A 14,990-nucleotide genomic window follows, 5' to 3' on the forward strand; every position below is an offset into this window, starting at 1 on the left:
CAAAAGTCCTTCAGGCCGGCCTTAGTCTATTGTTGAAACTACCTCAACTCTATTTCATAACTTTCAAACATTTGTTTTCATCAAATACACGGCCGCTTCAGCATGACATTAAGGTAAGGACACTTTTTGATATTGACTTATTTAAGGTTGTTACTTTAAGGGAAAAATTGAGTTTTTGTGGTACAATATTGAAGTTGTATAAATATATCTCACCTCCTCGACTGCCAGAACCACCCCGGAAGAATTTCGGAGGAGGTCCACTGTAATTTCCAATTGTATGTCCTCTATTAGGTCTGTTAGATGCTAAAAGATTAGATTGAGATCTTTCTATTTCAAAACTGCCAGCATGTAATTTACACAATTCTTTAATCGTTGACACCACCTAAAAAATATTGAAGCATTAACTGAGCGTATAGAATATATATTTCCGATTTATTTTATTACCTTACAATCCATTTCTCCCATTTCCAAAATGGATTCGGGTTCTTGAGATGCTCTAATCACTAAACTTTCTAAAGCTGGTCTCAAAGCAAGAATCATAGAAGCAACTTCTGGATCCATATCCAAATTTATCCAATTATCCAATCTTACAACGTTATCGACCCAATCGACTTTCCTCGATCCGAATAACAAAAGGTGAAGCGGCGTAACCATACTCATCTGCTTACAAGAAACGGCTCTGGTTCGGATCTTTTCTCCAAATACGAAAAATGGATAAGGAAAACCTTGATCTTGATTACTGCAATTTACCGAAGTCTTGTGAATAAGTGCTGCTTTACTTTCCGTTGTCAACACCTAAAAATAGAAGAAATCGAATAACAATGGGATAAATCCTGAAAATTTGCGCCTAACCTTTCTTTTTTCTTTGTGATAACAAACGTTCGGGTATAATCCGTAGCACATCAAAGACATAACTACATCAAGTCTCGGATCTGGACCAACAGTCTCCATAGGTAATGGAGCTAAAGTTTCTTCGGGGAAACCTACGTTATTTAAAATTTGTTGCAACTGATGTTTGGCTTCCCATGTCACTCTCATTGTCGGCATACTGATTCCCTTGAAATCACAAAACCTCAGCTCTGCTTCTTCTCCACCTTGTCTTGCGTGATCCCACATCTGAAAGACAAAAATTAGTTGTATAGAAACAATATGATTCATGTATTAAACATCACAGTATTTTGATATCCAAATTTCTCATTTTCATGGATAGCGTGCTATAGATGAGTTGATAGCAGCTCTGATTGTTGGTCCTTCGAGCCGGATCAAAATCAACTACTTATAGAAGGCTCGAATAATAAGGCAAATCGCTGGTATGGTTGCATGCAAAGATCTGATATCTTTGAAGCGAAATATAATTTACAATCTTGAAAAGATAGTTTTGAAGGTTTCAAGGTGGCAGATGCAAACTTGGATCATTTTCTGGTTGTAACTAAAATGAAGCAGAAGGTGACAACCATAATAAAATAAAGAGTAAGGTGAAGAAATAGAAAGAGATAGAAAACACGGTAAAAGAAGCTGAATGAAAAGCCATAAATAGAGAAGTTGATGAAGAAAGGAAACAAAATCCTCACTGATAGAAACCATGCAAGAATGTCTAAGACAGGCGAACAAAAGTACAGGAAAAGATTGATGAAGTTGAAGCAATAAAAGTATGTGAAATCTTTCCCGGAGGTCACAATACAAAAAACTGCAGTATTATGAAACAAAATTTTGGAAGAAGAGCAGTTATCAGATGATTTGAACAACGTTTGTAATCTACAAGTTTGAAAAATATCAGAAACACACTAACCTCGAAAGCTGTCAACATGGCAACATGATCGGAATGTCTGTCACCGGCCAAAGCCTTTTGATGGAAACTCAATCTTCTGTGACCTATATCCAAAGTGAATATTTCCGGAAATGTAGACGAATTAGCGGCCATAGTGGCGAGAGGTCCACCACACATAAATATACATCCCAAAACCATCATTTTTCCTAATCTCGGTTCAATTGGCAATTTGGCTATTATCCTACCCAAGGGTGTTAATTCATCGTTCCTATCTAAACATTTCATCTCTTTCAAAAGTACTTCGGCTTCGATAACTGCGTCCAAAGGAGGAGGTTCTATGGCTTTACTCAAGAAATGACCGATAGAACCTAAACGTAACAGTTTTATGCTCAATGCCAATTCGTGTAAAGGCGTTCTAAACATTTCTGGCGTCATGTGCTCTTCTAATTTATCGTATCTCGCTTTAGAGCATAAATGGAAACAAATACCTGGTCTGACTCTACCGGCACGTCCTTTTCTTTGTTCTAAATTGGTTCTGGAAGCCCAAACCGTAGCATAACTGGTCATGTTGTTATGAGACGTAAACATCTTCATTTTAGCTTTGCAACTATCAATAACAAAAACTACATCGTCAATGGTTATCGAGGTTTCGGCAATATTTGTAGATAAAATTACTTTGGTCACGTGATCAGGAACGGGATTGAAAACTCTTCTTTGATCTTCTCTCGGTATCTGCGAATGCAACGGTAAAATACAATATTGAGGTCCTCCGTAAACAGGATGATTTTGAAGATGTTTCATCATCGCGAATATCAAGTTCCAACCAGGAAGAAATACTAAAACCGCTCCAGGAATGTTTTGACTCTTTATATAATCGAGAAGAGCTTCGAGAAGCTCGAAACTAACTTCTTTTTCATTCAATCTACTCATCACGTTTTTGGTTAATTCTGAATAATTCCCAGTAACCACCTAAAAATAAATAAATATCAAGTTACAATGGAAAATTCTAATTCATTTAAAATAAATTAAGGGAAGAGTTTTATTTTCATCCCTTTGCAACATAGCTTGTACCCATATTTAATCTGAAGTTTTCCTAACCTATGAGAATATTTGAGAAAGAATCATAATAAAAATAGAAAAAGCGAGATGTAAGTGGAATTGTACTAGAGGAAAGAAAGAGAAAGAGTATCAGTTTACCACTCTATATCTCCTTAATAACTTGAACAAGGGTTATTTTTAAGAAGAAGCAAGGATGCATGGCGGAAAACCAAGTGACCTTCATACAAAGGTAAATGATTCCCGCAATCAAAAGAACTGGATTCAAAATGTGGGATGTAACATCAATATCTAAGGGAAAATGTTACTTTGGATTGACTAAAGGTATTATTTGGATTACGCGCGTTCCTCAAAAGTACATGGACGCGAAAGTTGTGGCGACGGTTTCACATATCGATATAAGAGAGTGAGGATGGTCCCAGAAAGAATGTGAATAAGCATATGGCAACGATGTTTCCAAAAAGAGACAAAGAAAAACCAGTCAAGATTCAGCAGGAAAAGTTTTAAGCCACACCTGGGAAGGTCCTGCTAGGTATTGATGGATTTTCTCTAAGGTATGTGGATGATAAGATTAATTAATACGGTTCCAGAAAGACTGGATTTTTATTATGTTATTCTAGACAGGGTTGAATTGTATTTAAGTCTTGAACCACATCTTCGGAGCTAGAAGTAGATAAAGTAACATTTAACTAAAAAAAAATGATAAAATTTAAAATTAAAGATTGATTTAAGAAAATTGTGTATTTACCTTGTTTAAATTTTCGTCTGGATCTTCGATCCCGGTACCTTCGTCGTCCTCATCATCTTTAGATTTGTTTTTCCTTTTTTTAGTATCAGTTGGTGGTACAAACTTTGTTAGTTCGATAGCGTCTTCCAAGAAATACTGTTTTACGGGATATGCTCTTCCCGGTACCTCAATAACTGGACAATTGTTGAAATATTTGGAGAATAAAGTTGTATCAATGGTAGCAGACATCAAAATAACCTAAAAGAAAAATTGAAAATCGAATAAATAAATATATAAAATTGTGTCTTCTCTACTACTACTATTATAGTAGATAGTTGTGTTTATAATCCTCTTGGAAGTTAAGCTGGCATGACCAGGAGTTATCCTGGTTTACATTTTTATGGTTAGTTTTTAAGTTTACTTCTACTTTCAATAAAAAACTGTCATTTTTAAAAAAAAAATGACATGTCCAGCAACTTTTCCTTGTTTGCACATACTACTTCTACTTCTAATTTTTGCTTTGATTGTTACAACAAGTCAATCAAATTGTGAACCATATTTACCAAATTACCCCAAACTTATTTTTAAATCTTGATGATACAATTATTGTTAAAAATAAAATATATATCGATTGATTACCCTCAAATCCGGATAAGTGTGGATCATATCTCTCAATACGACCATTATAAAATCGCTGTTAACATCCCTTTCATGAATCTCGTCGACAATCACGTGGCTAACTCCCCGAAGCCCATTCTCGAGTTTCTTCAATAAAACCCCAACAGTACAGAACATCACAGAACCATATGGTTTGGGTAAAGATGATTCAAAACGCACCGAATAACCGATAGACAGTCCTAAATCTTCGCATCTTTCATTTGCTACTCTCTCAGATACAGAAACTGCTGATATACGTCTTGGTTGTGTCACACAAATATTCGCCCAAGCTCCTTGACCGGACATAACATAATCTTCTAAAATGAACTGACAGACTTGTGTGGTTTTACCTAAAATTAAAAAAATGTATTTAAACGAAAATACTACAATTTGTGAATTCACTAGATAGAGATTTCAAGAAGCTGGATTAGTGCATGTCATATAAATATCCATTTCGAAGGACCAGACAATGTAATTATGAGTATGGCTTTTGACTTTGTCACTACTATGAATCAAAGAAACATTTCCACGATTATTCAACGTATACTTACCACAACCTGTATTTCCTCTTATAATAATAACCGGATGTTCATTAATAGCTTCCATAATTACACTTTTCATAGCATATACTGGTAGTTGTTGTCTATCCTGTATACTTTTTATTAAAGAAGAATCATTTTCCAAACGAGATCTCCATTCTTTCAGCATTTGTTCGCTCAAATCTTCTAGTGTTGCAGTAGCCAAATAACCCTCATCTACATTACAACCCGTCCAACAATTCCAATTGGGTTGAGGAGGTGACCAAGTGACAACTCCCGCTTCTGTCGGTTTAGCAGGTTGGAAATCATCTAACACGTGACTACTTAATAAAGAAATTGGTTGAACTTCTCCGTTTTCATCTTTTACAATTGGTTTTAACGGAGTAGGGGTAACATTCAACTCGTTTAGACAATCTTGTATTTGTTTTTTCAAATGAGGAGATATTCTCACTTGGAACGGAGGCATTTCCGTGGCTGATTTTTTCTCTTTCTTCAATGTACCTATAAAAATTCATTCAAATTAACCATAAGACATTTTTACTATGAATATAAATACCTGAAAAAGCTTCGATAACTCCTAAATGGAAAAGCTGCCGAACAACAGATAGAGCGCAACTTTTACTTGCAGTCTGTTTATTAGATCCCGAATCTCGACCGTGAATTGATCTACCAAGTTGTTTCACATAGAAACTCAATTCTGCTACAAACGTTCTACAAACGACCTCATTGTTGATAATATATTTCACATTATTATTATTATTTACTCACATCTTAATCCATGTGAAAAAGTTGTTTGCAGGACCTATATGAAAACAAACCAAAAGCATTTGAGATAATTCGATTGATGCGAGAAATTATAATTCCCGTGGCGATTCGTTAATCGATGTGCCCTGCCATAAAAATCATCATCATCAACAGAAATCAAGGTACACAACGTGAATTCATTTAATGTCTTCTCATAGGTCCTTCAGAACATATTGCCAAGGAAGAAAGTAGAATAATCTACTACTTCTTAGTAGGAATGACTAAAGTTACAGAAAGCCTATGACTTTGTTCAACTCATTCATTTGTACTAAATCACTAACCCATTCTTAAAACAAAATCATTGACATCTTCGTGTCAATCACTATTGATTCCAGTATCATTTTCATAGATCCTGCAACCATAAATCAAGTAACTCTGAATTTTGCTCTCACAACAGGATCTTTATGTATGTATAGTGGACATCGGGGTGTCATATTCACTAAAACCTAAAGGATCTATTTTGCCCCCCTTTATTATTGCGACAGGATCTTGACAAATGTCTGATCTGAAGATTTCTCCAGCAGTATCATTAAAAGGCTTGTCCAAAATAAAACCGATGACTAGAAACGTCGTCGGTGTATTGCTTTGGAGTATTTATGCTGCATTATCTGCTTATTGAGGTGACAGTATCCCGATAGGACACCTGTTAATATTCTACTCTGGTTATAGTTTCTCAAAAGAGTCTGTCTCAGCCACTATAGGTCCCGGAATCCATTGTAAGGTGACTTTATTTTTCTTGACTAACTAATTTAACTTGTCCAAGAAATGGCTGCTTGGCTATAGGACAAGATAATAATCTCCTGTTTGAGATAGATTTAGATTTAATTTGACAAATTTTTCAATTGCATAGATTTCTGCTTGAAAAATGCTTGGTATTTCACTCACATATTGGTTCTAGGGCCTTATACTCTTATTCCACTTCTGTCTTCTGCTTTAGATCCATCCATATACCATTTAATGGCATTTCTATTCATTTCTTGTATGGTGTTATGATCCCACTTTTTTTCTACAGCTTAGTATTGTGGTAAATTTTTTTCGATGCATTATCAAGAGGCATGCCCCAGGTTTGTCATTGGCGTTAAGAAAATCAAACACTTTGCAAAATGGCCATCTTGTATTATTGAAAACCTACAATTAAGGATTAATTCATCAATGCCAGAATAATTTTTTCTTTGCAACTTATCATATTTTTATATTTTATATCTGACATCTAACAAGCCGCCACTGCAATCCCATAATTAATTTGAATGGAATAAGAAAAAGTGTAAATAGTGTTGGTAGAAAATAATTTTAAACTCAAGATAATGTAAAAAATAAAATGTAAATAAATTTTTATACAGACAATTTCTATATTAAAAGAATAAAGCTGAAGAGCTTACAATTCCATAATTTCAAAGCTGGCAATAATTGAGATGGAAACTTTCAAGTAACGATATGATCTGGCCTTCAAAAAAAGTTTGCGATGATAATGCAAGCAAAAGCAAATAATGAAAAAGTCAATTGGAGGGTTTATTGAATGTACACGACCCCAAAATTCTTCCAGACAAAAATTTACATTTAAAAATATCATAGAGGGAAGCACAGTAAAGAACGACTAACGATTCTACTTTGTACTATAGCGACCGCACCATGTGCCTACAACTACTACAATAAAACAATAATTCTTCGTCCCCGGGAATTCCAAATTACGTGGACGGTCTTAGTACTTGGTCTGACATAGAAATGGTGGTAGTTGCTTGATAAATATCATTGTATTAGAAATATCTGTACAGCATAATATATTTCAAGTTTGAAGACTAGCGTAGCTTCGTAGAGATCTACGCGTTTGGTGTCCGGAGAAAGAGATTCAAAACGTGTCGTCTGGGTTCGTGTAAATCTATTAGTTTTTTCCTAAAACGTGTACCAGGTGTATCAGAGAGGATTCATTCAATAACATTAGGACATTAAGGAAATTATAAAAAAAAGGTACGTTGGAATTCCTAAAAGAAGGTACAAGAAGTACTTGGCCAAAGAAAAAACAAAAATTTTGAAAAAAATATATTTATTTTTCAACGTAATCTCCTTTTAGCTCCATACAGTTTTCCCAGCGATGTTTGTATCACATAACGATGATCAATTTTTTCCATGTTTACAAATTCACTGATTGGTGGTTGCCAAACAAAGTCTAAACAACGTGGTGTCTTCAAACTGTATTGTCTACTTTCTAATACAGTAAGATTTTTCAAGCAACTACCACCTTCTCTAATTCAGGCCAAGTTTCAAGAGACCAAAACGTACTCCATAATATATTATTTAAATCTAAAAATGATAAGGACAAAAATAAATGAAATTACTCATTATATTCAATATCTTGAGCTAAAATTTTTTGTCAACACTATTTACAATTTAAAATAATATTTTACAGCGACACTGATAGATACTATAAATAGTTAAAATAATATCCAACAGTGTATATTTCTCTTACATAATGTTTTTCTGCTTTTGGTAAAGTTCTCATACAGGTTCTAATAAATAAAAACTAACTTATGAAAAAACTATATGCGAAAAAGCTCACAGTTTCTTCGAAAGTTTAAAATATATATTATATAAAACAAAAAAAGTTTGCTGTACAAAAGGTAAAACGATAACCTTTCAGAACAGCAAACAATAAACAAAAAATTATAGTTGAAATTATTATAAACAGTAATAAAAAATGGTATAAAAAATCATAGATTGTTGTAAATAGTATGTAAATAGAAAATAATCTAATCGAAAAATCCTCCCTGTAATGAAACATAAGAAAAAATAGATGCACTGAGGTCCAGTGAAGATCAAGAATGACAATTTTTTGATACATAGTCCATCACAAGCCAACATAGGAAATGCTTTAAACGACAAAGTTCTAGAAATAAGGATGTAACCTCTTTGGAGCCGTTCCAGATACTGGAATTCATTGGAACTCTGAAACTGAATTATGCACTGAAGGAGTTCCAGTGAAGAGATATGATGTGGGACCACAACAGGCCCTATAGGTCAAAGTATAATAATGCTTCAAAGGATTTTTGGAGATAATAATAAATAAAATAATGAAAAGTTTTTTTAAAAAAACAGGGTATGAAGTAAGAAGAAAATAATAGTATATCTGTAATATTACAAAAGGATAAATATGTTATTGATTTTTTTATGAACCAACCTAGCATGATCAGGTCCAATTTGGGTATATTTGTAGTCAGCATGAATCTTATTTGTCTGCATGAACTGATGTAATTTCGATTTAGCATTTTCTACAGTCCAATTTCCATGAATTTGTGCATTGACATCTAGATCCTCGGCTTCTTCCAACTTTTTTTGTTCTTGTGCTCGATCCATATAATGCCAATTGCCATCTTCACGCCCTCGAGGGCGATAAGCTTCACCATAAGAAGCTGGACCTGCACCTTGTTCAAAAACTTGATGCTGAGATCCTACTAGAAGTTTCTCTTGTAGGCCATCTAATTAAAAAATATGATTTTTTTATTTTATATCATTACTATTTAATTATATTACATTATTTATACTTACGGTGAATTACTGGTGCAGGTGCTGCATCAATATCTACTGGAACATCATTTTTGTTTACAAAGCCTTGTCGGACTAGATATGATACAAAATCTTTTGCAGCATTGCTCTGGGCATCTTTCTTATTTGTAGAATTTCCAGCACCTACATAATTGTAACCATCTATGCGGACTTCACACAAAAATCGTTGACGATTTTTGGTACCTGAAAAGGACAAATTAAATGCATTTTCAATTATATTTCTGAAATATAATTATTGTCAATTGTATTTTTTGAAAATTAAGAATACAAACATTGAATATAGCAACAAAGCTAGATAGGTTGTTCAATTGGCCTTTGATAGGTTTTAGAAGCAGGATTAGAGAAAATAAAGAAGGTAAGCAACCGCTTCCTCGGATGTAGAAAAACGTTGGCCCCCATTTTATTTTTGAATTGCAAGTATAAGATGAAATCATAGCGTACCAAACAAGGACTACAAGTTGGATAGCACATCAATTTCATGTTTTGACTGTTCAAAAACGTTTTTATTTAAACTTTTCCATTGTAGGTTATTCTCCTTTCCTCTGCCAATTGGTCTTTACTTACCCAAAAATATATAAATGTCTCGTTTTGAATCGAATATGCTCGTGATAGTTTAAAAAAATAGGGATTTAACTTACCGGTGGGTCTAACCTCATAATGCAGTTCTTTTTTATTTTTTTGAGACCACTCGTTTAAAAAAGATTTAATATTATCAGACATCGTTCGTCAATAAGAAACAATATTAGTTAAAATACGCAATGCTTTATTCAATTAAACGTACTTCCTATTCTTACTCACAAAATGGCAGAAACTAAAAACCTATCGACAAATGAACTCTAATGAGATTCTCAATTTAATACCCACCAGATGGCACCACCAACTAATATTATACTAGCATTAATTTTGTGGTCAGGTCTTGAAGAATAGTTGTCAAAATGTCTACTACACGTGTGAAAACGGAATTCAAATATTATGGACGCCTTTTCTTCGAAAAACAAAAATGAATATATTTCTGAAAGACTACACTTTTGCACTGCGTTGCTTGAGTTTTGAAAATTCCGCTAATTCTTTTAACGTTCACTTCGACCCACCTCTTGACAAATGTCGTCATGAATGACGTTCTCGCTGAGACCATAATGATCATAGTCGCTATGTAGCTCGCCCAAAAGAGTATTTCAGGCGTCGGGAATGCTTATTAGTGAAATGCGCCCCTTACATACTTTTCTTCCCCATAAAGTAAGATCGAAAGCGCACCCGTATGACAGAATACTTCACTACGCTGACAGCTGAAATACAAAATAAAACTGGTGTCTATGAATAATATATGTTTAAGCGGTTTTTCATTACGTTGTACAAAAACGTAAGTTTTATTTGTTAGATTTTCTGTGATAACGATTTTACACGTAATATATATGTAATTAGGAGATATTTTATAAGCATTAATATTCAAGTTGAAGTAATTTAAATGAATATGTACACAACTACTTTTATATCTCTTGTGGTAGTTCCAGTAAGTTGTTCAATTGGTACATTATAGCCGAAAATAATTAATTTTATTTACAGTTTATAGTGTTAGCAGAGTTTTCAACAGAAGATTGTTGGTCATTAGGATTTCACAAACCTAATTTATTGTGTTCTTCTTGTGATCAATTAGAAAAGTTTCAACTTACTGAACTTTTGTAAGTAAATAAATATATGGGTGGTAATACTAGAGCACTAGTTATATTTAAATTTTAGGTCTCATTGTAAAGAATGCTGTCATCCAGATGAATCTAATTCAACAGAAAAGATTTTTCACAAAGCAGTTCTTGAAGTATGTACTTGTAAATTTGGAGCTTATCCTCAAATTCAAGCATTCATTAAAAGTGAGAGACCAGATAAGTTTCCGAATTTACAAATAAAATATGTCAGAGGATTAGATCCAATCATAAAATTGTTTGATAAAGATGGACATTTACAAGAAACTGTAGCTATTGAGAAGTGGAATACGGATTCTGTGGAAGAATTTTTAAGTACACATTTAATAAATTCCAGTGATGATGATTATTTGAGAACAAACATGATTTGAATTTTTAATATAAAATTGTTTCCTCATTTTGTAATATAAATCTCTTATACCTAGTCACATTTATTTTACATAATCCATATGAAGTTATCCATGGATTTATACCACAAATATTTTTTTGCTAAATAAATTGCATTCTGTTCTGAAGTGAAGACCCAAAAAATATATATTTAACTATAACAAAGTTCATCTAATTGAAAACAACAAAAAATTGTGATTTGAGTGATTTTTATAAAGTCACAAAAAATTCATGTAGATTACATTTCTATAAAGACGCACTTTATTCGTTTTGAAAACGAGGTCCCAAAATTATTCCAAATTTCCTTTAACTATTGTAAAGGACACTTAATAAGGAACCTATTAACAAAAAATTGTGATTAGTGTTTTTTATAATGTTACACAAAATTCATGTAGATTACATTTCTCAAAGACGCTTTTGAAAACAATACCCCAAAATTTTTCAAATTTACCTCAATACTAAGCTATAGAAATACGTAGGATCATAACACCATACAAGAAATGAACAGAAATGCTATTAAATTGTATAGTTGAGAAAAATTGGGAAAGTGAAATACCAAGAAAAAGACCACGAGGAATATTGGATAACACACTATGAAAAAACTTTTTGTTCATAATTGATAGGGAAACAAAAATTTCGGCATATGTTTTCACAATATCTTTTAATCCACCTTTTAACAAAAATATAAAATTTTTAATAGTTTTAATGTTCTTTTGATACCATATGTCTCAACAAATTATTTATAAACTTGTCTATTTTCCTCACGTCTTGGGCTATCTCTGTCTTGAACTGTAGGCACTAAAATATACTGAACGTATTTAAATTTTTCTATTCAAAGACACTCACTTACAATTACATCGTCAGTCATTTTTAGAATTAAATGGTTTTTTGAATGAGCGTATTTCATTGTATATCTAACTTTTGTAGGAGATTGAATGTATAATTTTTCGGCAGCTTTTTCAAACTCCTCCCAAGATTTTAAATAAGTCATGTTTATTATTCTAGCTTAAAACATGTAAACTACTTATTTACTATAATCGTGTTAAAATTAATAGTTGTAAATCGTGTTTGCTATTTAAACAGCTGACATATGTCACTTCAATTTAAGTACGTTCGGCATTGCCGTTAGTTTATTCGGTAGCTCTTAGGCAACAATTCTTCAATATACTACTATTCTATGGTATGCGGTAAAGATAACTTTTGAAAATAAAAGCGAAGAAGAAATGTTATTCAATTGTTTAAATTTCAATTCATACATGAAGTAGAAAATATATTATTAATGTAAATTTAATAAAAAAAATATAAGTTTTGCCTTATGATGTTTAAATGTTATAATCACTTATTGACGTCTGTTAAGTATGGACAGACTAATTATTCATCTATTAATTTATACAAACATAAAATAGTTTCTGTATACAATAAAATCCAAAGGAAATTTGAGCATAGTGATTGTGCTGCACAAATACCTAAAAAAACAAATGAATCCAATGCACCCGACCATAGAAAAATCGGTAGAGAACAAGAATTATTTTTCTTTCACGAAATGTCTCCTGGTTCATGTATTTTCCAACCTCGCGGTGCTCATATATATAATACTTTAGTGAATTTTATTAAAAAAGAATATGTTAAAAGAGGATATCAAGAAGTTATATCTCCAAACATATACAACATCAAATTATGGCAGACATCTGGCCATTGGTCACATTATGCAGAACATATGTTTTCATTTAAAATAGACAATGATACATTCGCACTGAAGCCAATGAATTGTCCAGGACATTGTTTAATTTATGAAAATCGCATAAGATCTTGGAAGGAGCTACCTATTCGTCTAGCTGATTTCGGTGTACTTCACAGAAATGAACTTTCTGGTGTCTTAACAGGTGAGTATAGAAAAATAAAATATAACTTAAGAAGGGAACTTAGAAGCGACATCATTTATTTCCAAACCTACACAATTTAGGGATGGCTCCATTGTCAATTTCATTGTATAAACAAATATATTAAAACTGAAATTAAAATTAAAACGAAGAAAAGAGAAAAATAATGAAGTGGAAATAGGCACTGTTTTCTGACTTTTCTCTCCTTTGCTGCATTAAACTCAATCAGATTGTTTCTACACCACACCAGAATGTTTGCAAGATCGGTATTGATAATGGTGCTCTGTTGCTGCCAACTGGATTTGGGGGTTAGCCGAGTTTATTGGGGCGGCTGATTTGAACGTCGACACCAGTGAGCTATCATGGGCGAAGCTATAGATCGGGTTTTGTAGTTTTGTCGAATAGATCAATGATGTACAAGAGAAAGAGAGTAGGTGACAAAAAGCATCCCTGGGGAGCACCAGGGTTGATCTAAAAACTTCAGAGGTGTGTCCATCGATAGCGACCTGTGTGGATAGGTCGCCTTTGAAAAAACTACTAAGGTAAAATTTTAACTTATTTCAAAGGTTAGCATGTCAAACTATATCAAAATACTTCAACTATGGATTCCTCACATTTCAACATCAAAAAGCCCTATTTTGATTATATCCAAATAAAAAATTATGTGTTAGAGATAGGTCAATTATTACATTAATTTTTATCTAATAGGTCTGACAAGAGTGAGAAGATTTCAACAAGACGATGCCCATATTTTCTGCACACCTGAACAAATCGAGGATGAAATAACTGATTGTTTGGAATTTGTGGAATATGTCTATTCAACATTTGGATTTACATTCGAATTGAGTTTGTCAACAAGGCCAGAAAAGTATATGGGAGATATAGAATTATGGAATTCAGCTGAGAAGGCACTAGAAACAAGTTTAAAAAAACTGAATCGTCAGTGGACATTAAATCAACAGGACGGAGCTTTTTATGGACCTAAAATAGATATAACCATCAAAGATGCACTTGGTAGGCCTCATCAATGTGCGACTATCCAGTTAGACTTTCAATTACCTATCAGATTTAATCTATCTTATGTAAACGATCACGGAGAGAAAAAGAAACCAGTAATGATTCATCGAGCAATATTAGGTTCAGTCGAAAGGTTTATAGCTGTTTTGACTGAGTCCTACAGGGGAAAATGGCCGTTCTGGTTATCACCGAGACAAGCTATGATAATTCCAATCAGATCTACCTGTAACGAATATGCCATAGAAGTTAAACAAAAACTTCACAATGCTGGGTTCATGATTGAATTAGAAAATGATTTTAGTAATACTCTTAATAAAAAAATTAGGAATGCTCAACTTGCACAGTTCAATTTTATTCTAATAGTAGGAGAAAAAGAAAAAAGTGATAGAACTGTTAATGTGAGATCTAGGGATAATAATGTTTGCAGAGAATATACATTGAATGTTTTAATAAATAAATTTAACAACTTAAAAACTGAGTTTGCTATAAAATAAAATATATTTCGAGAAAGTTGATTTTTTTTATTGAAATTACCCTAATCTCCAATTAATACTATTTCAATTTCGGATCTAGAATATTAAATAATAGTTGCTTGCCATTTATACCAAAACTCAGATTATTCTCCCCTCATAATTCACTTCAATGTACCTTCCTTCTCAGTCTCACAATAAGAGACTTAACTGAGACTTTACCAGCAATCTGCACAACCTTGAGACCCTCTTATCTTGTCTTGAGTATAAAATCGCTTGAAAATGAAAAAAATTGTTGCATACTCATTTTAGATTATGCTGTAACATTGAAAAACTTCTTTAGGGTCCCAAAGGTCGAAATTTACACAAGTTTGATTTTTACAAGCGTCTGTTTCCGCCTACTTAAGTAAATACTTAGAAATCGATACTT

General features: G+C 32.9%; 4 protein-coding genes across 5 annotated transcripts in view; 2 read left to right on the forward strand and 2 right to left on the reverse strand.

Moving 5' to 3' along the window:
* LOC130901773 (dosage compensation regulator) overlaps positions 1 to 10,146 on the reverse strand; it is a 10,734-nt gene extending 588 nt beyond the window's left edge. Inside the window, exons 1-11 of one of the 2 annotated variants that reach the window (XM_057813363.1) lie at positions 9,748 to 10,146; positions 9,092 to 9,292; positions 8,724 to 9,021; positions 5,304 to 5,458; positions 4,760 to 5,248; positions 4,191 to 4,558; positions 3,573 to 3,809; positions 1,790 to 2,737; positions 853 to 1,116; positions 445 to 795; positions 214 to 382 (exon numbers count right to left, since the gene is read on the reverse strand). In XM_057813363.1, the coding sequence (XP_057669346.1) occupies positions 214 to 382; positions 445 to 795; positions 853 to 1,116; positions 1,790 to 2,737; positions 3,573 to 3,809; positions 4,191 to 4,558; positions 4,760 to 5,248; positions 5,304 to 5,458; positions 8,724 to 9,021; positions 9,092 to 9,292; positions 9,748 to 9,829 (3,562 nt within the window). In that variant the 5' untranslated portion in view covers positions 9,830 to 10,146. Of the gene's footprint in view, positions 1 to 213; positions 383 to 444; positions 796 to 852; positions 1,117 to 1,789; positions 2,738 to 3,572; positions 3,810 to 4,190; positions 4,559 to 4,759; positions 5,249 to 5,303; positions 5,459 to 5,515; positions 6,680 to 8,723; positions 9,022 to 9,091; positions 9,293 to 9,747 lie in introns of those variants that run through there. The other variant, XM_057813364.1, reaches the window with a different exon arrangement.
* Positions 10,147 to 10,386: 240 nt separating this feature from the next.
* LOC130901780 (selenoprotein F) lies at positions 10,387 to 11,230 on the forward strand. The gene is made up of 3 exons (XM_057813378.1): positions 10,387 to 10,619; positions 10,673 to 10,788; positions 10,847 to 11,230. Exons 1-3 carry the CDS (start codon positions 10,575 to 10,577, stop codon positions 11,175 to 11,177), a joined length of 492 nt encoding a protein of 163 aa, XP_057669361.1. The 5' UTR covers positions 10,387 to 10,574; the 3' UTR covers positions 11,178 to 11,230.
* Positions 11,231 to 11,835: 605 nt separating this feature from the next.
* Positions 11,836 to 12,486, reverse strand: LOC130901781 (signal recognition particle 9 kDa protein). The gene is made up of 2 exons (XM_057813379.1): positions 12,044 to 12,486; positions 11,836 to 11,991 (listed from the first exon to the last, which is right to left on the reverse strand). The coding sequence occupies exons 1-2, from the start codon at positions 12,182 to 12,184 to the stop codon at positions 11,896 to 11,898; spliced, it is 237 nt and encodes a 78-aa protein (XP_057669362.1). The 5' UTR covers positions 12,185 to 12,486; the 3' UTR covers positions 11,836 to 11,895.
* On the forward strand, positions 12,400 to 14,600 carry LOC130901778 (threonine--tRNA ligase 1, cytoplasmic-like). The gene is made up of 2 exons (XM_057813376.1): positions 12,400 to 13,076; positions 13,782 to 14,600. Exons 1-2 carry the CDS (start codon positions 12,509 to 12,511, stop codon positions 14,582 to 14,584), a joined length of 1,371 nt encoding a protein of 456 aa, XP_057669359.1. The 5' UTR covers positions 12,400 to 12,508; the 3' UTR covers positions 14,585 to 14,600.
* The last annotated feature ends 390 nt before the right edge of the window (positions 14,601 to 14,990 follow it).

The sequence above is a fragment of the Diorhabda carinulata genome, chromosome X, assembly GCF_026250575.1.
Source record: "Diorhabda carinulata isolate Delta chromosome X, icDioCari1.1, whole genome shotgun sequence".
Classification (NCBI taxonomy): domain Eukaryota; kingdom Metazoa; phylum Arthropoda; class Insecta; order Coleoptera; family Chrysomelidae; genus Diorhabda; species Diorhabda carinulata.

Coding starts and splice junctions, on each gene's coding strand:
- LOC130901781 (XM_057813379.1), bottom strand. CDS start 12,184: ATGACTTATTTAAAATCTTGGGAGGAGTTTGAAAAAGCTGCCGAAAAA. Junction 11,992..12,043: donor AAATGACTGACGATGTAATT/GTAAGTGAGTGT, acceptor AGTATATTTTAG/TGCCTACAGTTCAAGACAGA.
- LOC130901778 (XM_057813376.1), top strand. CDS start 12,509: ATGATGTTTAAATGTTATAATCACTTATTGACGTCTGTTAAGTATGGA. Junction 13,077..13,781: donor ACTTTCTGGTGTCTTAACAG/GTGAGTATAGAA, acceptor TTTATCTAATAG/GTCTGACAAGAGTGAGAAGA.
- LOC130901780 (XM_057813378.1), top strand. CDS start 10,575: ATGAATATGTACACAACTACTTTTATATCTCTTGTGGTAGTTCCA. Junction 10,620..10,672: donor TATCTCTTGTGGTAGTTCCA/GTAAGTTGTTCA, acceptor TTTTATTTACAG/TTTATAGTGTTAGCAGAGTT. Junction 10,789..10,846: donor TTTCAACTTACTGAACTTTT/GTAAGTAAATAA, acceptor TTTAAATTTTAG/GTCTCATTGTAAAGAATGCT.